The following is a 25773-nucleotide window of genomic DNA, read 5'->3' on the forward strand; positions in this document are numbered from 1 at the left end:
TTTGCATAGGTTATATGCAAATACTCTGCCATTTTATATTAGGGACTTGAGTATCTGTAGATTTTGTTGTCTGTGGGAGTTCTAGAACCAACCCCACCCCCCTGGTAGACACCAGGAATGACAATTTTAAGCTTTTAAATCTACAGAACTTAAAAAAAAAATAGAAGACAGAGTAATTGGAGGAAATTTTTATAATAAAGAAATTAATACAAGTAAAAAGCAACATGTTTTCTCTGTCACAAAATCTATCTTTGACATTGGTGGATACATACCAGGACTGGGGGCTCTGTCTTCATGTTGAAATATTGCAGATCATCTTATATAATTCATCAACCAAAAGCATTCCATCTGTGAATCTTAATAAGTTGGCAATGAATTTCTGTGGTAGAAAGCTGGTGTTTTTTTCTCCTCTCTTACATCTTGATTTATGGCATGCCCTCTGCGGGGGCCATGCCCCAGCACAGCAATTCTAATGGTTTCATGTAGCCTGTCATGAACACAATTACCCAACAAAATATCCTATTACCAATAAGCATAGATTTTTGGTATGACACATTAGCAATAGATCTTGCAAATCTGCTTTTTTAAAAAACCTTTTTGCACAGTAGATAGGATCAATAATTTCCAGACTTTAGGATTTCACAGACTAGATAAATTAGCATACTTTTTGAAGGAACTGACATAGAGTTGTCAAATATTTTCTTTCGCCAAATAAAGACACTGTGAGGGGGAAAAAATCTCCTAGAACATTATCTAAAACATTTCACAAAAGAACAATTTTTCAGTTAACACTCAGGTTAATCAATTACTGATTTATTTGCCTTGTTTTTCTGTTTATATCCTACTTTTTCTGTCTAGATTTGACATCAATCTTTTAAATGACATCTTTTAGTAGTTATTTCAATGAAGATTTGTGGGTAGCTAACTCTGTTAGTCATGGAGATAGAGTAACGGAGTGAATAACCATGGACTCTGGAGCCAAATGCCTGGGCCTGAGTCCCAATTTGGCCACATGCGAGTTGTGTGACTTTGGACAAATATTTAAATACTTAACCTCCCTGTATCTTGGTTTTATTATCTCTAAGATGGTAATATTGTAGTATCTACATCAGAGGGTTGTCATGGGGATTATGAGTTAAAATATATAAAGTATGTAAAATAGTGCCTTGTATATAATTGTATTATATATAAATGCTTAATATTATAATTAATCTGTGCATGTTTGAAATGTTCATATTTGCTTCCATTCTTGAATTATAGTTTAGTTTGTCAGGAAATTCAGTGTTGGCCATTATTATCTTCATTACTTTTGATATCACTCCATTGTCTTCTTGCATCTATTTTTGTGGATAAAGAGTCTGCTATCGTGATTATCTTTCCTTTATAAATAAGAACCTCTTTTATTTCTGATTTGTCTTAAAGGCGTTTCTCTTTACATTTGATGCTCAGTGGTTTTACTCTGTGTGTCTATGTGAGGATCTAATTTTATTTTATTTTTTTAGTTCAATATTCAGATTACTCCTGAAAGACATGAAGACTCATATCTTTCTTTGATCCTAGAAAATTCTCAGTCATTGTATAATTTAGGACTAGTTTCGACTGTAAGTGACTTTTAAAAAAGCTAAATCAGAGTGGTTTGTATGAGATAGAAGTTTTTTTTTTTACACAAATTATGTCATCCAGTGGTGTGCGATGATGATGTCAGGGGCTCAAGGAAACTTCTATTTATTTTCAGGAAGCTAGTTAAAACCTTAAATCATCACATCTGCATTTCAGCTACCAGGAAGGAAAAACTAGAGAAAAGGGTCCACCTCCTTCCCTTGAAGGACATTTCTGGACATTGCGCATGTTGTTCTGGTTATATCCCAGGACCATAATATTGTCAACCCAGCTTCAAGGGAAGCTAGGAAATGTTGTCTTTATTCTGGTTAGACAAATTTCCAGCTAAAGATAGGTAATTCTATTAATAAGGAAGAAGGGGAGACTGGCTACTGGGGAATAAGTAGTAAATCTGTCACAACTATTTATTTTCAAATTTCTATTTCTCAAGTTCCCCTATTATGTCCTTCTGGAACTTTAGTGCCATTCTATTCTTTCTTCTCCTCCTTCTTTTTTTAATTGCTTTTATTTTTTAAATGCATGACAGCTGAATGCATCACAATTCTTATTACACACATAGAACACAATTTTTCATATCTCTGTATATAAAGTATGTTCACACCAATTCATGTCTTCATACATGTACTTTGGATAATGATGTCTATCACATTCCACCATCATTGCTAACTCCCTTCCTCTTCCATTCCCCTCCCACACCTCTTCTCCTTCTTTCTCTCTGTCTCTTTTTGGTGGTAGTACTGGAGATAGAATTCAGAGCTTTGTGCATGCTAGAAAAGGACCTGTGGCCATCATGAGCTATGTGCATCTTCTTTTTAATATTTTATCTGTTGTATTCTGTGAGATCTCTTCATTCCTATCTCCAACTTACTGAATTCTTAATTTGTGGTTAGTCTACAGAACTGTTTTTAAAAAAAATGGTATATTTTTATCTTTATGTACTCCCCTATGTCTATTTCTTTATGTTGTCCTGGTTTCTCTGTTTAGTTTTTATTCTTTTAAAATTTTTTTTTAGTTGTTGATGAACCTTTATTGAATCAATTTATTTATATGTGGTGCTGAAAATTGAACCCAGTGCCTCACACATACTAGGCAAGTGCTCCTCCACTGAACTACACCCCAGACCCCAGTTTTTATTCTTTTATGTCATGAGTTATTAGGTATACTTACTTTTCAGTCTATTTGTGTTCTTTTCTGTAGTTCCTGAGGTCTGAATTTTGCTAACTCCCTTCCCTGGATAGTTTTTTCCTTGCCTCTTATGTTTTTGTCCTGTTTTTGTTTTAATCCTATCATCTTGGTGTCCCATGCATGCAGGATTATACAGTGTCACTATGGGACAGTTTCATATTTGCTTGAGTTCCTTGCTGTGTTAGTCAACTTTCTGTTACTATGACAAAATACCAGAAAAAAAATCCACTTAAAGGGAGGGAAGATTTATGTTGTTTCACAGTTTCAGGGATTTTATTCATGGTCATTTGGCTCTGTTCTTTGGGCCTGTGACCATCATGGCAGGGAGTGCATGGTGGCAGAGTCTGCTCACCTCATGGCAGCCAGGCAGCAAAAAAAGGAGAAGAAAGGATCAGGATCCTAATATTCCTCTCAAGGGTGTACCCCAACGGCCTAACTTCTTTTACAAGGCCCTACCTCCTAAGGGTCCCACCTCTTTCTAATAGCACCACAGGCTGGTGACCAAGCCCTTAAGACATGAACCTCTGGGGGACACTTCAGAACCAAAGCATAGTACCTGTACTACTCATGAAAGCACTTTTGGACTCCACCCCTACACACGGCTCAGTTTGGTAGAGAGGTCGCCCGGGTGGTAATCAGTCAGCCCTATCCACTGATTCCCAAGGTCATGGGAGAAGATAGTCTAGGATCCTCTTCATGGCAGCAAAGCTCCTCTAGGATCCTGGCTCTATGATCGGTTCCAACTCCACAGCACATGCGGCCTCCACCCATTCCAGTTCAGGCATGAAGGTCACAGCTCCTAAATTAATCTTCTGATTCTAATTCTTCAGTTCCCTGTTCAGCTCGCTTTTAAAAACATGTTTTGTTTTTGTTTTTTAGTTATAGATGGACACAATACATTTATTTTGTTTATTTTTACGTGGTACTGGAGATTGAAGCCAGTGCCTCATACGTACCAGTAGAGCTGTCTACGCCATAACTCCAGCCCCTACCTTGCCTTTTTTTTTTTTTTTTTTTTGGTACCAGGGATTGAACTCAGGGGCACTTGACCAATGAGTCACACCCCCAGCCCTATTTTGTATTTTATTTAGAGATAGGGTCTCACTGAGTTGCTTAGCCCCTCGCCCTTGCTGAGGCTGGCTTTGAACTCAAGATCCTCCTATCTCAGCCTCCAGAGTCGCTGGGATTACAGGTGTGTGTCACCATGCCAGGTGCCTAGACTCGCTTTTTGATCACTGTTTTTTTTTTTTCCATATTTTTCACTTCTGACCTGAGTGATTTAATTTGTTTTAGTATTTAGCTGTATACATTTTAATGTTTTTGTTATATTTTATACAGTATTTATTTATCTGTTAGGAATGATGGGTTTTCCCCACATTCATTTAGTCCATCATAGTGATAATAAGTCCAATAGAACATTTTAAATCCCCAAAAGCAGTAAAATTAGTCTCTCAATAAAAATATTGAAATTATTTGTTTTGATACTTCTTGCATTGACCTTGTATTTTCATTTGTAATGGGCTAGCATTTTCCTGTGGGTTGACATCTGTGAGTTAATGAACTAGACTGGGCACTGAGAAACTCTGGTTCTGGTCCTAGCTCTGTTAACTATACAGTTGGAGAAATCATTTATGCTCTCTGAGCTTATTATTAGCTGTAAAATTGGAATGCTATTATTTCCCCTGCTTTATAGGATTTATTTTAAGGATCAAATGAGTTAATAAATTTGAACATAACACTTAAACCATATTACACAAGTTTTTGTTATTAACCATATTACACAATTTTTGTTATTATTAATAGCACTCTTAGGGTTGAAAAGCATTAATATATTCACTAAGGTGTTTTAAAATATTAAGTTATATGGACTTTTTTTAATAATTCAGAAAAAATCCTATATCCTTGTAAAAATACTTATAAGTATTTTATGAAAATACTTGATGAGGGAATTACACAGAGACATTCGAATATTCTTATGAAATTAAGAGTATTATTTGTATTGACAGGCAGTTATGACTTTAATATAGACTATGGAATTCATTTTGGACAGAAACACCCTTCACAGTTAAAAAAAAATACAGAGAATTGAACATGGCAGTAATCACTGCATTTTGTTATTATGCATTTTCTCAAACTATGGATATTGAAAATTCAATTACTATTTTGTGAGGAGCCAGAAACATTTTTTAATATAGAAAAGATGTTCTTTGCTGCACCAATTTGCAGTCCCACCAGCAGTGTATGAGTGTACCTTTTCCCCCCACATTCTCACCAACACTTATTGTTGTTTGTCTTCATACTAGCTGCCATTCTGATTGGAGTGAGATGAAATCTTAGAGTAGTTTTGATTTGCATTTCTCTAATTGCCAGCGATGCTGAACATTTTTTCATGTATTTGTTGATTGTACATCATCTTCTGAGAAGTGTCTGTTCAGGTCCTTGGCCTATTTATTGATTGGGTTATTCATTTCTTTGGTGTTTAGCTTTTTGAGTTCTTTATATACCCTAGAGATTAGTGCTCTATCTGATGCGTATCACACGAGGGGTAAAAATTTGCTCCCAAGATGTAGGTTCTCTATTCACCTCACAGATTGTTTCTTTTGCTGAGAAGAAACTTTTTAGTTTAAATCCATCCTGTTTATTGATACTTGATTTTAATTCTTGCACTATAGGAGTCTTATTAAGGAAGTTGGGGCCTAATCCCACATGATAGAGATTGGGGCCTACTTTTTCTTCTATTAGATGCAGGGTCTCTAGTTTTATTCCTAGGTTGTTGATATGAAAAGGATTTTGAAGATTCCTTGGAAACTGGAAATGGAACCACTACTTGACCCAGCTATCCCTCTCCTCAGTCTATACTCAAAGGACTTAAAAACAGCACACTACAGGGACACAGCCACATCAATGTTTATATCAGCACAATTCACAATAGTTAAACTGTGGAACCAACCTAGACGCCTTTCAGTAGATGGATAAAAAAAAAAAGTGGCATTTATACACAATGGAATATTACTCAGCAATAAAAGAGAATAAAATCATGGCATTTGCAGGTAAATGGATGGAGTTGGAGGAGATAATGTTAAGTGAAGTTAGCCAATCCCAAAAAATAAATGCTGAATGTTTTCTCTGATTTAAGGAGGCTGATTCATAGTGTGGTAGGGATGGGGGGCTTGGGTAGAATAGAAGAACTCTAGATAGGGCAGAGGGGTGAGAGGGGAATGAGGGGGCATGGGGTTAGAAATTATGGTGGAATGTGATGGTCATTATTATCCAAAGTACATGTATGAAGACATGAATTGGTGTGAATATATTTTGTATACAACCAGAGATATGAAAAAACGTGCTCTATATGTGTAATATGAATTGTAATGCTTTCCACTGTCATATATAAATTTAAAAAAATAACAAAAAAAGAGCAAAAAAAGAAAAAAGAAAAGATATTCTTCCTGCGTGCAGTGGTGCACACCTGTACTCCCAGCAGCTTGGGAGGCTGAGGCAAGAGGATTGTGAGTTCACAGCCAGCCTCATCAACTTAGCAAGGCCCTAAGCAACTTAGTGAGGCCCTGTATTAAAATAAGAAAACATATTTTTAAAAGGAAAAGGGATGTGGCTCAGAGGTTAAGTGCTCCTGGGTTCAATCCCTGGCACAATTAATAATAAAAATAAAGTATTAGGGATGGGATTGTGGCTCAGTGGTAGAGCACTTGCCTAGGATGTGTGAGACACTGGGTTTGATCCCCTGCACCACATAAAAGTAAACAAAATAAAGGGATTGTGTCCATCTACAATTAAAAAAATATTTTAAAAAAAGTATTAGAAAAGATGTCCTCATATTTGAAAAGTTTGAGAACCAACCAAGGCTATGATAGTAGCTCACTGACAGGGCTGTTTGACTCCAGGTCCTCCACCTATTGTTAATGCATTCTCTAGGACAGAAAGACTGTGTCAGTCCTCAATGATAAGAATTAGTCAACCTGGAGGTCTACTGCAAAGACTGTGATATTTACTAATGGTTAAACTTAATTAAGTTTGCATATAATTTACTTAATAGAGAATTAAAGATTGACTCATGATGGCTGATTGAACATACACATCTGCTGCTTGGTGCCCCCTAAATCTCATAAAAATGCATGTAGATACAGATAATAAAATCCATTTTAATAAAATTAGAAAACCAGGAAACTTATGACCAAAAAGAGTAGATTTTAAGTAAATTCTGAAATATATTACAAGAAAACAAATGTTGGGACAATCAAACTGAAGAAAACAAAAGCCCAACATATGGGCAGAGATGCCTACTGGGAGGGGAGGTCTGACAGCTGAAGCTAAGAGTCAGTGGATAAGGAGAGGTGAAGAGTGTTGGGGTAGCAGGGTGGGTGGGGAGGATGGATCTTCTATTCCAAAGTGCTTTGATTCTCTTATCTCCGGTTCTGAAGTTTGAATCATTCTGTGCACTGAAGACTCTTGCTCTGTTTGCTTTTCTTCTTTGTATGATTTGTTATTTTTGATTGTGACCTTATTTTTAGTGGAGATTTTTTTTTTCCTGAGAATCACAGAAATATCTCTCTAGGGGGATTTGTATTTGCTTTTGTCGGGTACCTCAGAGATAGCACTAGCAGGATTTTTATGTTAATTTTGTGTACTCTAAGAAATCCTACATGTAAATTCATATTGCAAACTGGAATGTGGCACAAACAGGGTTTTACTTTCTCACTATCTATAGCTTCAGGTAGAGGTAAACTTTCTTGCTGTCTTGTGGAATGGACTCTGCCTTGTATTGACAGGTCAGTTGTTCGAGAGTCTCGCTTCACACATGCTTCAACTCTCTCTCTACCTTGGAAACCATAAGGTTTTATCCCTGTTCAAATGTGGATTAAAATTTAAGTCCTGGGCTGGGGTTGTGGTTCAGTGGTAGAGCGCTCACCTAGCACGCATGAGGCACTGGGTTCAATCCTTGGCACCACATAAAAATAAAATAAAGGTTATTGTGTCCACCTACAACTAAAAACCAAATATTAAAAAAAAATTTAAATTACTAGCCCTTAAGACCTTTCCCCAGACTGCTTACCTTCCCCTTCCCTTCTTCCCACATCAAAGCTTTCATTCTTATTATTGCAGTTATATCTGTACCACGAAGGTTGGAAATCTATTAAAATAAGAAAGTAGTATGCATGTATTGACAAGGAAAGAGCTTCAGGATATATATTGACACAGAAATGAGCAAATTCACTCTTTTGGAATATGAAAGTTTTACTGTTGTATGAGTTTGGCTATATATTTGTTTGTTATCCAAACCTTTTATTCAGGATTTCAAGGTGTTTGCAATAGAAGGGATTCACCATTAGTCTTAGTTTGTCATGTTGTAAGATCCAGAAGTCTCCAACACACATATACATCCTGATGGCACTCATTCTTTTGCAGTCTTACTAAATTTTCTTTAGTGGAAAGAGGATAAAGGGATAAAGAAAAAGCTAATCTTTTCAGTACTGCAGATAATAGTGAGAAGCTGATACATCCAACGGAAATCCAGAAATACTCTTTATAGCAGAAGTTCTACTCTTTATAGTAGAAGTTCACCCACTTCTACTCGTATGTAACACAACATATAGTGGATACACTATGTCACATCAAATGCACAAAATTAGAATAGCTGGTAGAGTTCATCCTTACCAAACTCAGCCAAAACTTAAAGGTTGAATTAGTGTTAGAAATGATCTATGTAAAATAGAAAACAATTTAGGAAATATTTTTATATCCTAAGTACCCATGTAATCTATAAAGAAAGGCAAGGTGTGTATGTATATCTTGTACTGGCAGAAATGTTTTTAGATTTTTCGCACTCTTAATTGTGAAACACATAGGAGTTCTAAGTTTTAGAAAAAGGAGGAAAACTTAAATTCATAGGAAAATTTAAATTTATAATTTACATTATCCTTAAGTTGAAATTTTAATTTAGTAATAGTAATAATGTGATTACCGGACCACGTTTTGATCAATGTACATTACTATCTCATGCTCAACAATTTTATGAAATTGCTATTTTCTTCATGTTACAGATAAGAAAACCGAAGTTTAGAGAGGTTAAGTAATTTATTCTAGGTTACACAGCTCCTATGAAGTGGAACCAATATCCAACCCCAGTTTGTTTTGATTCTAGAACTATAACTAATGAATGTCTCATAGGGCCTCTCCTTTAACAATTTTATATTATTTAATAACATTAATTTTGTACAAAACAAAGTTTTTTTTTGTTTATAAATAATGTGATAGAAATAATGTCTCATAATCTGTCACTTATGGAGTTCACTCCTAACATTTGGAGGTATTTTGTCTTTTTTTCTTTTTTCTTTTTCCTATTTATGTAAACTATATGTTCTGAGGCACCAGGGCCTGCATGATAATTATGAAATTTCTCTACGTTCCAGTGATTATGCTTTTGTCTAAAGAAGGCAACTTATTCTGATTTTTTATTGGTGGCTTTAAAGGCTTTGGCCTGGAGAGAAGAGAGTGTCCTATAGTTGTGTGAAAGACGCCTGCAGTCTTCTCTCCTCTCAGGGCTTCTGGGGCATGCCTTGGCTGCCTGTCCGACGTCTGTTTCTGATAAGTGAGTTTTAAGTCTCTAACAGCTCTTGGGAATTTTGTTGGCAGAGACCTGGTGAGATCATTCTGCTTCCCGCTGGATTTCCTTTCTCTGTTTTGGGGGGCTGTTCTGATGAACACGGCCCCAGAGCATTCAGTAATACCTCTGTTCCCTTAGGAACTATTGGCCTACTCCCTGGTTTTATCTCTCTCTGCACAAAAGTTCCAAGTCTCTGGAAAGGAAAACAAAGTTGACATTAACAGAGGAACACAAATTACCGGAAGACGCAGCTGAGTTTGTCGGTTAGGTCAAGTCCTGGTGAGGCAGGCACTTACTTCGCTGCTTCTTCATTGGCTGTCTCCTTCATCCAAAACTAAAGACATCACCATAATATTTATTGGCTAAACTTGTAAATAAATTACAAAATAGGGTGTGCCAGAAAATGAGCAGGAAGGAAAAAAAAAAACAGTAGAAAGTCAAAGAAGAAATATTTCATTATCTCCCATTTCTCAACTTTTCTGTCATTTGGATTGTTTAAGGCTATTCATATCAAATATTATTTCTTGTTGTATAGGTTACTATGGATACAACAGAAACAGTTCATAGATCTAAGAATTTATGATCATGTCCCAAATGTCTATTAGTTCCAACAAAAGGTTTTCTTATAATGAAATATAAAAGCAAACATCTGTAGTTGAAAAAAATCCAAATACTCACTATTACATTTCTATCTGGATTTATAACCTGATTTGCATCCCCCTGCCACACATGCACATTAAGAATATAAAAAATTGTTTATTAGCTGCTTTGATATTATCTTAAGCAAATAATTTTAATTATTTAAATAAATTAAATTCCCAAACTCTTGAGTCCAAATTATGACATCATTCCTTGCTTTTTACTATGCATGTGGTTGGGATTCTATCCTACTAACAACTAGGTTAGTTTGTTTAAATAACCTTTTAGAAAGATGATTATGACTTCCAAAGTCTTTATATTCTACCATAAATCTATTCTGCTCTAATGTATTGTCATGAGCTGTCCGTGGGTTGCATGTGGGTCACCGCCCATGAAAGCCTAGTGAATGGAAACATCTGGTGTCTGGGAATGACCAGTAGACATTTTCTCTGGTCAATTGCTCAGGGACAGTGTGAATTTCTGTTCCACTCTGCCATGGCTCCCACGGCACCTGAGATGGGTGTGACGTGCCAAGATGTCAATCAACCTGCTGACTGCAAGACGTCTCAAGGCAAAACTCCACCCTTGAAACCTTATCATTTCCTTTAATGTACCCCCTTAAATAAACCACTGGAGCCATCTTTTGTCTGTCTAGCTCGAGAACCCATGTGGACTAGATCAGTCAGGGGCTTCACTATTGTAAATATATTTCTGAATATTTGTGTTTTGTTATTCATTAAGTATTAGAGACTTTTAAGTTTTAGGGTGGCTTACATTCTCCTCGGCAGGAAGAAGAACCCCCCAATGAGACACTGACCATTACACCTGTTAATGTATTAAATAACTGATTCTAAATAAAGTCTTACCTTTCCCCGGATGGGCTCATTGGGAGTTTTCCTGGAATCATATTGGTGTATAAAAGACATGTATTCTGTAAATTTGTTTTGAAGTTCTGCTGATGCATCTGGAGAGGCAAGTGGAACTAAGAAAAAGAAAAGAGTTTTTTGGGAAGTCAAAATAAAAATTAGATTTGTCTATAGAATTATAATCAGTATTCATAGTATCCAAGCTTTATAAAAATGCCCACAGAATGATATATTCTCTAAGTATGCAAGGTTACTTACCCATATCTACACAATAAATATAATGGATTCACCATGATTTTTCCATGAAAAGGACCAAAGCAAAACAACCAAATTTGCCCCACATGTGAAATTATTAATTTTTATATCTAATATTAATACTAATACAGTTATATTTAAGAAACTATTGGCCTAAAAATCTGTTAGATATGCTCTTTTACACAGAAAGCAATAAGTTTTAGAGAAAACTTAAGTCTAACTTATTTGTCAAATTATTTTTTACTATTAGAAAGAGTATGAGAAATTTTATGCTGAATCTGTAGTCGGGACCAAGTGGCTAAGGTGATGCGCAAGGAATTCCGTACTCAAATTCCTCCCAGCTATCTTCATGGAATGCACTGGAAGACCCTGGAGCTGCTGCACTTGTAGCTGAATATGCTGAGGGCCATTGCCAAGTAGGAATGACGCATCGAAATTTCCTTGCCAGCGTACCCCATGTTAAATGGACTTGCCTTGGAAATTCGCTGTTGACATTGCATGTGTGTTTGAGAAAGGTGACCCTGCTCAAGGACGAGGGTGGATCCAGGATTAGGGTGTATCCTGCAGTTTGAGGAAGTATCCCGCTCCTTGGGTTTAGGGCATTCCCGGTTTAAGACAAGTTTAAGGCGTTCCCAGTTTAAGACAATATGGGTTTTAGGGAAGTTCGAGGTTGAAGATTATTGCTGCTGGGAATAGGGCGTTCCTGCTGCCTGAGTTCCTGTTGAGTTCTCGTGAGATTCAGAAAGTAATTGGAAAAAAGCCTCGAGGAGTAGGTGAATTGGGCGGCAGCAGAACTGGGATTTCCCCAGAAGGTGTGTAGAGGCCGGTGTGAGTTTGGGAATAAAGAATTGCTGTTTGAATCTACAAAGCTGTGGTGGCTCGTGATTCTGTGCCCAGCCAAGACTGTGGCAGAATACACAATCCTTTTTATTTCACCCAATGACAGAGATTCTGAATATTTGCAAGAGCATAAGACACTTTAGAAATCACTTTTAAGTATCTTTAAATCAAGGTGATGAGTATGTATTCATTTTGTGGGTCTCTACTTCACTTATGTTTAATATTTTAAATACTTTTAAAACTCACTTTAGTTTTATTTTTAGCAGGCAAAGTTATTTAAATAATCAGAGCAACTTCCAATGGCTGCTGACAATCACAAAAGTTTAATGTAGTAATTCTGTCAAGGAAAAAATTAATCTTTTAAAAAATATGAACTAGTATGAAGTATGAGCAGCAGTTTGGGCTGGAGGATAGGAAAGGTCATATTCTGTCAAAAGAGAATAGGCTGTGAGGAAGCGTTTCTAAGAGTTTACATATATTAGCATATCTGTGGAATGATATATAAGAAACTGATATCAAAGACTACTGTAGAAGAAAGACTTGGGTTACTGAACAACAGAAGTGGAGAGAGGTAGATTCACTTTTCACTGAATATTCCTTTGTATTCTTTGAATTCTGTACTATATGCATATATAACTATGAAAATAAAGTAAAATCTATTTTTAATCACATCTTTACATATGAAAGAATATTATATTAGTAAATTCACATTTATTAACCATTCATGAATTCAATTTGATATTCAAATATAGACATAAGTTAATTTTACTAGCATGAATGATGAGTATTCAAATATTTATACATCAAATGTATAAATACATTACATGATATGAATGGCAATCTTTCCCCAATTAGCAGGAAAACAAAAGTTAACTGATAACATTTTCTTGATTTCTAATTGAAATCAGCTGCTCAAAACTCATTTTTTGTTTTGTTTGTTTGTTTTACTTGGTTTTTGTTTTTGTTTTTAACCTAGTCATTACCTTTCTTTTAGAACTTGCTAACACACAAAAAACAGCAGGTGCTAAAAATTTAATAGCTACAACACTGAGAAAATCCTATCCATAATTCATATTGTTTTCCTGCAAATTGAGAAAGGACTACCATTTTTTTGAATGAATAACAAGTTTCAGCTCACAGAACATTAATGTTTTCTGGGGCCTCGTTTGATAACTTCTTGAATAAAATAAGGCAATTCTAAATTTAAGCATTAATCATATAAGGTTAATGGATTAAACCATTTTGGGGTTTAATTGAACCATTTTGGTTTTGATAGAAGATTGATATATTTTCAAATTCTGGAACCACTACATTTCCTACCCATGTGACTTTGGAAAAATCACTTAACTTTATTGAGATTCAATTTCCTCTTCTCTAAAATAGGGATAATGATAATTTGTTTTCAGAATTGTGAGGATGAAGGGCAACATTTATAAAGTCTCTAGGATGTTGGGGTCAAATTATGGAGAGTCTCAGCAAGGGCCCAGGTCTTTTCTATTCTGGGGAAAATCCAGAAGGGAAAGAAAAGCATGAGTCCAATGACCTATCAAAAAAAAAAAAAAAAAAAAAAAAGACAAAACCAAAACAAAACAGACAAAACAGCTGTGAGAAACCCAAAGGCTTCAGTAGATGGGTATGAAGGCTTTATTGAACTGGTGTGACAGGTGAGCAGCAGCCAGAGGATAGAAAGGTTCAAATGCAGTCAAGAGAGAAAAGGTTGAGAGAGACCTTTTAAATTTGCTCCAGGCCTTGCCTCACATTGCCTTGGGAAGATCATGACTTGCCCCAGAGCCACAGAAACTGGCATTCACTGATCAGCCATCCTGTGTCAACACAGTAACATCAGCCAGCACAGCAGTCCCCCCAGGATAAGAAACTGGTGGCAATGGGTGCATGCTGTCCCCTTGGGCTTCTCTGCTCAACTTTTCCTCCAGCAATTGTCAGCATTGGTGGATGTGAAACGCCAAGAGAGTGCCTTCCCTCAGTGATGCCTCTTTCAAAGAGTTTAGAGGTAGCAGGAGTGGATTCCTGACTTTAGGACTGGCCTAGTAGAGTGACAGCAACTGATGATGGTCAAAACTGATTTTGTAATGTCTGAAGCTCTACAGCCTAGGCCTCGTTTTCTTTCCTTAAATTCACTGGGAGGTATGCAAACCAGAGCCTGGTCTTAACCATTTGTCTACACAAGGCCTTTGGGGAACATGATCTAAGATAAATTACATACCCTGGAACAAAAAGAAAAGTTTAACATATACCATGGGAAGCAGAATTATTAGAAGCAATACATCAATAATTAAAAGAAGCAGATAACTTCTAATATACATAGAAGTTGTCAGTAATGTGAGGCAAGAGTAAAGATAATTTAAAAATCATGCAAAATGTTAGAAATGAAAATAGAGACACCTCCACCAGCAGGGTAGACACCTGCCAGAGCCTCGCCTCTGGCACAGGACCACCTCTTCTGACCAGCAGACTACCTAGGGAGGTCAAACTCTGTGGCCCAGGTCCACCCACACCCACCAGAGCCCACCTTCCAGCATAGGTCCACCTCTTCAGAACAGAAGACTACTGCGGGAGTCAGGCCCCACCCACATCTGTCCACACCGACTTGGGCAGGAACCATGTCCAGGGTAGGTCGGAGTTCAACCCCCTCCCACCTGGGAGATTAAGCATAATCCACTTCCATCTTGAGACACTGCAGTCATCGACATAGCCCTCCCCACACAGTAGCCCCTAACTTTTTGACAACAGACAGGGTCTACAAGCAGCTGCATCTCAGAGCAGGCATCCCAAAGGGAGTGTGAGGCCCACTCTTGCAGCCCCATCTCTGTAAGACATTGCTTTCATCTTGGGCACCTTAACTATTATCTCGAGTTACCTCTGCTATTGCCACCACCAACCTTAGATGCAGTAGCATATACTGAGGGACACCAGCAGGGTCTGGAAGCCCAACATCAAGGTGGGGTACAGACAATCTGCACGGGTGCTACAAGAATATAGGGAAGAACTGTACTATCTCAGATCCACACTGCAAGAAAGGAAGACACATAGACAACATGAAAAAACAAGGGAGGAAAGTGCCCCAAACAAACCAGGACACTATAATAACAGAATCCATGAAGTTGATGAAGTATCAAAGAAGGAGTTCAGGAGGTTCATAAATAAAATGATCTATGAATTAAAGTATTACCTAAATAAGCAAATACAGGCAAAAATTGATCACTCCAACAAAGAGATAAAAGAGCAAACACAGGTAGCAAAAGATACTTCAAGAGAGAGACTCTGAAAAAAAAACAACAGTCAGAAATCCTTGAAATGAAGGATACAATAAATCAAATTAAAAACTCAATAGAAAGCATAACCAACAAACTAGATCACTTGGAAGAAAGAACATCAGATAATGAAGACAAAGTATACAATCTGGAAAATAAAGCAGATCACACAATGAAGATAGTAAGAAACCATGAACAAAACATACAAGAATTATGGGACAGCATCAAAAGACCAAATTTAGGAATTATTGGGGTAGAAGAAGGCACAGAGTTTCAAACCAAAGGAATGCACAATTTCTTTAATGAGATAATATCAGAAAATTTCCCAAGCATGAAGAATGAATTGGAAAACCAAATACAAGAGGCTTACAGGACAACAAAAGTACAAAATTACAACAGATCTACACCAAGGCACATTATAATGAAAATGCCTAGCATACAGAATAAGGATAGAATCTTAAAAGCTGCAAGAGAGAGGAATCAGATCACATATGGGGGAGACCAATTTGTATCTCAGCATATTTTTCAACCCAGATCCTCAAAGCCAGGAGATAGTGGAAAAACATATACCAAGCTCCGAAAGAAAATGGATATCAACCAAGAATCTTATAACCAGAAAAACTAAGCTTTAGATTTGATGATGAAACAAAAACTTCCATGATAAACAAAAGTTAAAAGAATTTACAACTAGAAAGCCTGCACTACAGAATATCCTCAGCAAAATATTCCAAGAAGAGGAAATGAAAATCAATGGTGAAAATCAGCAGAGAGAGGTATTACACTAAAGTAAAATCTAATCAGAGGAGAAACCAAGTCACATTAAATACTAAAAATAAACAAAAATGGCTGGGAATACAAATCATATCTCAATTATAACCCTGAATGTTAATGACCTAAACTCACCAATCAAAAGACATAGTCAAGCAGATTGGATTTAAAAAAGACCCAACAATATGCTGCCTCCAAGAGACTCATCTAATAGGAAAAGACATCCACAGACTGAAGGTGAAGGGTTAGGAAAAATCATACCACTCACATGGACTGTGGAAGCAAGCAAAGGTTTCCACCCTCTTATCAAATAAAGTAAACTTCAAACTAAAGTCAATCAAAAAGGATAAAGAAGGACACTATATACTGCTCAAGGGAACCATACACCAACAAGACTTAACAATTATAAATATATATGCCCCCAGAAAGGAGCCTCTACGCTCATCAAACAAACTCTGCTCAAGTTCAAGAGTCAAATAGACCACAACACAATAATTTGGGGTGACTTTAACACACCTCTTTCATCACTAGATAGACTTTTCAAACAAAAGCTGAACAAAGAAACTATAGAACTCAATAATACAATCAATAACTAAGACTTAACTGACATATGTAGAATATTTCATCTTTCAATGAGAGAATACACTTTATTCTCAGTAGCACATGGATCCTTATCTAAAATAGACTATATACTATGCCACAAAGCAACTGTTAGCAAATATAAAAAGTAAAGATACCACCCTGCATTCTATCAGATCATAATGGAATGGAATTAGAAATCAATAATAAAATAAGAAATAAAAGCTACTCCAACACCTGGAGACTAAATAATATGCTACTGAATGAGCAATGGGTTGCAGAAGACATCAAGGAAAAGATTAAAACATTTTTAGAGGTGAATGAAAACACAGATACAACATATCGAAATCTTTGGGACACTATGAAAGCAATTCTAAGAGGAAAGTTCACTGCATGGAGTTCATTCCTTAAAAGAAGAAAAAGTCAACAAATAAATGACTTAACATTATCTCTCAATGCCCTAGAAAAGAAGAACAAATCAGCACCAAAAGCAGTAGAAGACAGGAAATAATTAAAATCAGAGCTGAAATCAATGAAATTGAAACAATTGAAAAAATTGACAGAACAGGGGCTGGGGTTGTGGCTCAGTGGTAGTGCTTGCCTCACATGTGTGAGGCACTGGGTTCAATTCTCAGCACCGCATATAAATAAATGAATAAAAAAATAAAGGTCCATCAACTCTAAAAATATTTTTAAAAAATTGTCAGAACAAAAAGTTGGTTCTTTTAAAAACATAAATAAAATTGACAGAGCCTTAGCCATGGTAACAAGGAGAAGGAGAGAGAAAACTTAAATCACTAACATATGTGATGAAATAGGAAATATCACAACAGACACCAGAGAAACACAGAAGATAATTATAAATTATTTTGAAAACTTGTACTTCAATAAAATAGAAAATATTGAAGACATCAACAAATTTCTAGAGTCTTATAATTTGCCCAAATTGAATCAGGATGATATATACAATTTAAACAGATGAATTTTAAGTGACAAAATAGAAGACGGCATCAGAAGTCTACCAATCAAAAAAAGCCCAGGACCGGATGGATACATAGCCGAGTTCTACAAGACCTTTAACGAAGAACTAATACCAATACTCTACAATCTATTTCAGGAAATAGAGAGGGAGCATTTCCAAACTCATTCTATGAGGCTAACATCACCCTGATTCCAAAACCAGGCAAAGACACATCAAAAAAGAAAAACTTCAGACCAATATCTCTAATGAACATATATGCAAAAATTCTCAATAAAATTCTGGCAAATCAAATATGAAAACATATCACAAAGATCATGCACCATGATCAAGTGGGATTCATCCCAGGGATTCAAGGTTGGTTCAACATACGGAAATCAATAAATGTAATTCATCACATAATAGATAGACTTAAAGATAAGAATCATATGATCATCTCAATAGAAGCAGAAAAAGCATTTTACAAAATACAGTACCCTATATGTTCAAAACACTAGAAAAACGAGGGATAACAGGGACAAATCTCAACATCATAAAGGCTATCTATGCTAAGCCTCAGGCCAACATCATTCTAAATGGAGAAAAATTGAAGGCATTCCATCTAAAAACTGGAACAAGACAGAGATGCCCTCTTTCACCACTTCTATTTAACATAGTTCTTGAAATATTGGCCAGAACTATTAGACAGACAAAAGAAATTAAAGGGATGGATACACATAGGAAAAGAAAAATTCAAAATGACAGTATTTGCTGATGATATCATTCTATACCTAGAAGACCCAAAAAGTTCCACCAGAAAACTTCTAGAACTAGTAAATGAATTCAGCAAAGTAGCAGGATATAAAGTCAACACCCATAAATCAAAGGCATTTCTCTACATCAGTGACAAATCCTCAAAAAGAGAAACGAGGAAAACTATCCCATTTACAATAGCCTCAAAGAAAAAAAAATACTTGGGAATCAACTTAATGAAAGAGGTGAAATGTCTACATAATGAAAATTACAGAACTCTAAAGAAAGAAGCCAAAGAAGACTTTAGAAGATGGAGAGATCTACCTTGCTCTTGGATAGGCAGAATTAATATTATCAAAATGACCATACTACCAAAAGCACTATACAGATTTAATGCAATTCTGATCAAAATCCCAATGACATTCTTCATAGAAATAGAAAAAGCAGTCATGAAATTCATCTGGAAAAATAAGAGACCCAGAATAGCTAAAGCAATCCTTAGCAGGAAGAGTGAAGCAGGTGGCATCACTATACCAGACCTTAAACTATACTTCAGAACAATAGTAAAGAAAACAGCATGGTACTGACACCAAAACAGACTTGTAGACCAATGGTACAGAATAGAGGACACACAGACTAATCCACAAAATTACAATTGTCTTATATTAGACAAAGGTGCCAAAACACATGCATTGGAGAAGAGATAGCATCTTCAACAAATGGCGCTGGGAAAACTGGAAATCCACATGCAACAAAATGAAATTAAATCTCTATCTCTCACTATGCACAAAACTCAACTCAAAATGGATTAAGGACCTAGGAATAAAACCAGAGACACTGTGTCTAATAGAAGAAAAAGTAGACCCCAACTTCCTTATTGAGACTCCTTTGGCATAAGAATTAAAATCAAGACTCAATAAATGGGATGGACTCAAACTAAAAAGTTGCTTCTCAGCAAAAGAAACAATCTGTGAGATGAATAGGGAACCTATATCTTGGAAGCAAATTTTTACCCTTCACACATCAGAAAGAGTATTAATCTCTAGGGTATATAAAGAACTCAAAAAGTTAAACACCAAAAAAAAAAAAAAAAAACCAAACAAATAACCCAATCAATAAATGGGCCAAGAACCTGAAAATACACTTCTCAGAAGATGGTGTATAATCAATCAACAAATATATGAAAAAATGTTCATCATCACTAGCAATTAGAGAAGTGCAAATCAAAACTACTCTACTATTTCATACTCCAGTCAGAATGAAGCTATTTTGAAGACAAACAACAATAAGTGTTGACGAGGATGTGGGGGGAAAGGCACAGTCATACACTGCTGGTGGGACTGCAAATTGGTGCAGCCAATATGGAAAGCAGTATGGAGATTTCTTGGAAAATTTGGAATGGAACCACCATTTGACCCAGCTATCCCTCTCCTCAGTCTGTACCCAAAGAACTTAAAAACAGCACACTACAGGGACACAGCCACATCAATGTTTATAGCAGCACAATTCACAATAGCTAAACTGTAGAACCAACCTAGAGGCCCTTTAATAGATGAAAGGATAAAAAAATGTGGCATTTATACACAATGGAATATTACTCAGCAATAAAAGAGAATAAAATCATGGCAATTGCAGGTAAATGGATGGAGTTGGAGGAGATAATGCTAAGTGAAGTTAGCCAATCACCAAAAAAACAAATGCTTAATGTTTTCTTTGACTTAAGGAGGCTGATTCATAGTGGGATAGGGAGAGGGAGCATGGGAGGAATAGACAACTCCAGGTAGGACAGAGGGGTGAGAGGGGAAAGGAGGAGGCATGGGGTTAGAAATCATGGTGGAATGTGATGATCATTATTATCCAAAGTACATGTATGAAAAACACGAATTGGTGTGAATATACTTTGTGTACAACCAGAGATATGAAAAATTGTGCTTTATATGTGTAATAAGAATTGTAATGCACATGTCATATGTAGGTAAAAAAAAATCAACTGTTTAAAAAAAAAAGAAAACAGGAACAATTGAAATGGAACAAACAACAACAACAACAAAAAAGACGCAATAAACCATGAGATTCTTGAACTAGAAAATTAGATTGAGAAGCTATCCCAGAATATAAGAGGAAAGAAGAAAGAAAAAACAAAATTCAAGAGACATGGAAGGTGGAAATACCAACACCAGATTTAAAAGAAATAGAAGGAAATATCCAAAGAAATAATGAGGCTAAATATCTAACAATTTAAAGGAAGAGCACAGATCTCAGATTATAAGAGTTCACAGAATACTAAAAAGGCAAGGGAAGTACCAGGGATGCCAGATTTAAGGAGGTACCTGCATGACCTGGGGAGCGAGTGGCTCTTTAAAGTTTGCACCGTAGGCCTCTCACTTGCTCCACCCTGTCCTACAGGGTGCATAAGGAAAACCTCACGTCTAAGACACTTTGTACAGAAATTTAAGGTCATCTGAGGGCTGGGGATGTGGCTCAAGCTGTATCGCGCTCGCCTGGCATGCGTGCGGCCGGGTTCGATCCTCAGCACCACATACCAACAAAGATGTTGTGTCCGCCGAGAACTAAAAAATAAATATTAAAAATTCTCTCTCTCTCTCTCTCTCTCTCTCTCTCTCTCCCCCCCCCACTCTCTCTTTAAAAAAAAAAAAAAAAAGGTCATCTGAGACAAAGAAAAAATTATAAATACTTTCATAGAGAAGACATAGATTATCTCCAAAGGAGTAGGAAGCAGATTAGTGTTAAATATCTCAATAGCAACAGTGGACCCAAGATAACTGGGTAATATTTTGAAAATATTAAAAGAAAAATTAGAATGTTAAATTAAATTTTAAATTAGAATTTTAATTAAAAGGAAATTAGAAGGCTGGATGCGGTAGTGCCTGCTTGTAATCCCAGTGGCTCATGAGGCTAAGACAGGAGGATCACCATTTCAAAGCCAGCCTCAGCAATGGCAAGGCGCTAAGCAACTCAATGAGACTCTGTCTCTAAATAAAATACAAAATAGGGCTGGGGATGTGGCTCAGTGATTGAGTGCCCCTGAGTTCAATCCTCAGTACCAAAATGAATAATAAATAAAAATAAAAGGAAACTAGAATTTTAATATCTAACCAAATTATCATTTAACTATAAAGCTAAAATAAAAAAAAAATATTGGAAGGCTACAAAATCAGATTTTTCCATTAAAAAAATCTACTTGAAAGAACTTCTAGAAGAAGTACTCAAATAAGACTAAGTAAGAAATAAACCAAGGAGAGTGCCTAAGATATATAAAGGAAAATAACAAAAGCTTTTATTTCCTGAAAAAGACAAGGAGTACAGAACAGAAAAAATAGCATTATACCCATAAAAACGCAGAGCATATTATCAATGAATAATATTATCAATGGGCTGGCCTTGTGCTTAGCTTTAGCCAAAATAATGAGGCAGCAGTATCACTGTGTCAGTTCCAGGCAAAAATCCTTAAGAAAACCTTGCAACTTCTGCTTTTTGTTTTCTTAGAAGCCCTGAGCTGCCAGGTTAAGAAATCCAGCCACTCTGCAGGAGAAACCACAGGGAGAAGACCCAGGCATCTCAGTGCCCTAGCTGAACCCAGTCCTAGATACCTGTCAGCCGAACACAGCCACACAAATGACCCTCCCCAAGACCAGAACTGCCCAGCTGAACCCAGCAAAGAGTGAAGAACACTGAGAAAATCAGATGATTGTTGTTTTAAACAACCAAATTTGAGGTAGCTTGTTATACAGATAATTGAAAGAGAAATAGTTCCAAAGAAAGCCAATAAAATAAATCATCTTTTAAATGGAGATTAAGAACTTCCTAGAATCTCAAAAATAATAACATGAAAGCATTCATTTCTTTATGGAGGAACAAAAGGGAGAGGAAAGTACTCTGAGCTATGATAGAGGGGAATTTCTCACCCAGATGTTACACCTATTAGACATAAAAACTATGTTCATTTATGCAAACACATGAGACTTTCTTTAAATAAGCTAATAATAGTGGAGGCTTGGGTTGTAGCTCAGTGGTAGAGCTCCTGACTCGCATGTGTGAGGCACTGGGTTCAATCCTCAGCACCATATAAAAATAAATAAAGGTGTTATGCTCATCTACAACTAAAAAAACATTTTAAAAAACTTGAAATAGTGGAGAATATCTAAGTGGGACAACCTGAGAGAAGATATTCAGGTTCTTAGTGGTTTCTCTACTTAATAATTCAAATGCACCCCAGTGATTATTGAAAGAAGTGTTATTAGATGAAAGCTACAAACATAAGGCAAAGTACATGAAGAATGTTGGAAATCCACAGTTTCTTGGAAACTTGATCTAATTAAAATAAGAATTTTCTAAACAAGTTGGTATCTAGCCATTCAAGTTTTATCAACAAAGCCAGGATTCATTCAAACCCACAATTTGCTCCTTATATAGGTGAGAACTTAGCAGTTTTACTTTGAGAAATTTTCTTAACCTTTTGTTTGTGTCTACTTAAGAAACATTGCCAGTAATATTTTCTCTTAGAAATTCTACTCAATAGTATTTATTTTGAGGGGCTGGGATTGTGGCTTAGCGGTGGAGCGCTCGCCTAGCATGCACGGGGCCCTGGGTTCAATCCTCAGCACCACATAAAAATAAATGAATGGAATAAAGGTATTGTGTCCAGCTATAACTAAAAAAAAATAAATATTAAAAAAATAGTATTTATTTTGATCTGTATAAAAAAAGATTGTTAATATAAAAATGCTATAGATCTTCAAAAAACACTTAAAAAATCCACAAACATAACTATAGCAAGAAGTCAGTCCTATGCTATACCTTGGTGCAAAAGAAGAAACTTAGACTAAAACCAACTTTATAAAATTAATTTGACCACTACATCTAGATCTGCAATGCAAAAGAACATTAAAATATCAAGTAGTCCGATAAACAGCCAGAGTTTCATTTAAATATGAAATACAACCCCTTCACTAATTAGATCAGCCTTTCCAATTTATAAAGTTTTATTATATAAAATCAAATGTGAAGACTTATTCTTACTGGACTCAGATATGATGAAGCATAGCCATTTGTTAACTAACCATGGATGGCAGCCAGGAAATTGTGTGGTGGTACAAGACATAAAGGGCACTTTTATTGTCAGCACAAGATAAAATTGCTGAAATACCAAAGACCAGGCGTAATTAAGTGGGCTGACGGAACGGAATGACTATGAAATGACTTTTAATTGGCATTAACACATTTTTTTTTCTGTTTGAATGCATATATAAAAATCTGGCACATTCAGACTAGTTTTATACATATTTTAAAATGTTACATTAAAATATTTTTCTTTTTAAAAAATCCTTTTTATCTGGTATCCACACACCACCTAAAATAGGAATTAATTACAGGCCTATGTTGTTTTTCATGTTAGTTTAAATTACATTGACTTTAAACATTTTTTTTCTGAGTAGTATGTAATTATCATTCAATTATTCAATAAATATTATTGAGTTTGGGCATTATACTTGGCCCAAGGATATAATAATGAACATAGTAATGGGAAATACCAATAACTGAGGAGAAAGAGGAAGGTGGAGAGGTCTGGAGGGAGGGAGGGAGGGAGAGAAAGAGAGGTTCAATGCCAGCTTCCCAAAACTAAATTTCAACTTAACACCTAACTTAGCAGTGATTAATAATAGAAATAGCTACCATTTATTGCCTAGTACATAAAAGAACTGTGGTAGGCACTTTTCATGTTATTTCATTTAGTTCTCATAACAGTCCTTCAAAGTAGGAAGTATTATTCTCATTTCATAAACTGAATAAACAAAATGATGAATTTTAATAAGGGGCCCAGGATCAGACAATTCTAAGTACTGAGCAATACTAAATAGCTGTGACAGTCACAGGGCTTATTTCCAATTAAATGTGGCGATCAACCTGTGCATTACCTGCCATTTCTTCCCTAACTCCCAAAAAATAACAATAAAGAAATTAAGAGGGCCTATGTCCTTAAGGGGGAAAAAAAAGAACTAAATGGGAACTAAGATGTTAACAAATTTTGAAACTGGAAAACTGATGGATAAATGGCAATTGGCTTGATTAGACCTCAGAAAACTAGAAATTAGTGCATATGGGGATGAAAGTGGGGTAAAAATCATGCCAGCTCATGCCACAGTATTGTAGTAAAGCTCAGGAACTTGGAGGTTCTGAAGCAGGGAGCATGGGGCATTGGTACTGAAGTTGCAAACAGGATTGTTTGAGGGATTCTTGGATAATCTGTCTTCCACCTTAAGCAGGGGTTTGGAGGATTTCTCTCTGGAAAAGTTGTTTAGCCCAACAGAACAGATCCACAAACCCTAATTTAAAGGATCCCTTATGAAATGACTGGACCTTCCTGACCAACCTAGAACAAAATGCATCTGTCCAGTCTCATTTTTAACCACTCTTCCACATCCCTTCAACCAGATTAGAAGTGATTCCTCCTTATATTAAGAGGACTAGTTGTTTAACCAAAATAAATCAGTTAAAGCAAAGAATCATATACCATACTTATACCTTTAATTTTTATCAGCTCATTGCTCAAATTCTTACTGGAGCACCAAGTCATTTTTCTTTATGTATGCACTGATTGGAATTTCATTTTGTTTCTTATACAAACTACATCTCTAATGCACCCTTTCCATTTTCTGTTTCTTTAACACAGAATGAAATGTAAATACACATTTGAAGCAAAATGAGTATACAATGCTTCAAGACTTAAAAAATTCATTCCAGGGCTGGGGATGTGGCTCAAGCGGTAGTGCGCTCGCCTGGCATGCGTGCGGCCTGGATTCGATCCTCAGCACCACATACAAACAAAGATGTTGTGTCCGCCGAGAACTAAAAAATAAATATTAAAAATTCTCTCTCTCTCTCTCTCTCTCTCTCTCTCTCTCTCTCTCCTCTCTCACTCCCTCTCTTAAAAAAATATTTAAAAAAAATTCATTCCAGCTCCTCTTTTTTTTTAAGGCTGTCTTGCCCATACCTAATCATCATTTTCTAAGTTAATGACTGACTATTTCTCAAGTCTTTCCAAAGCACTCAACTTTGAATGTTTTATAGAAACAACTGCTTTATTATCATGCTCAGTTTTAATTTACAAGGACATGTAATTAAATTACAGAAATGCAATAACAAGTAAGCAAACATAATTGGAACAAGCCTGACTTTCAGAGTTTTCCTACCTCCTTGGTCTGAGTTGTATCTCTAAATCTCCATATTATATGTAATAGAAGAGAAAGCAGATTTGGCAGGGGGGTTTCATTGGTGTTTTAAAAATATCCTTCTGTTGATGATGCAGAAAACACATCATAGCAGAGGAAGAAAGGCAGGAGGTTGTAATGGCTGCACTACATTCATTACGATAACGATGGAAATGAATAGATTTGGTTG

General features: G+C 36.1%; 1 protein-coding gene across 1 annotated transcript in view; it reads right to left on the minus strand.

Annotated features, from left to right (window-relative positions):
* Positions 1–8885: 8885 nt before the first annotated feature.
* CIMIP6 (ciliary microtubule inner protein 6) overlaps positions 8886–25773 on the minus strand; it is a 35588-nt gene continuing 18700 nt past the window's right edge. The window contains 4 exon segments of the mRNA XM_081265423.1: positions 8886–9358; positions 9360–9418; positions 9420–9617; positions 10930–11045. Coding sequence (XP_081121549.1) covers positions 9220–9358; positions 9360–9418; positions 9420–9617; positions 10930–11045 — 512 coding nt within the window. The 3' untranslated portion in view covers positions 8886–9219.

The sequence above is a fragment of the Spermophilus citellus genome, assembly GCF_964194105.1.
Source record: "Spermophilus citellus genome assembly, chromosome: 13".
NCBI lineage: Eukaryota > Metazoa > Chordata > Mammalia > Rodentia > Sciuridae > Spermophilus > Spermophilus citellus.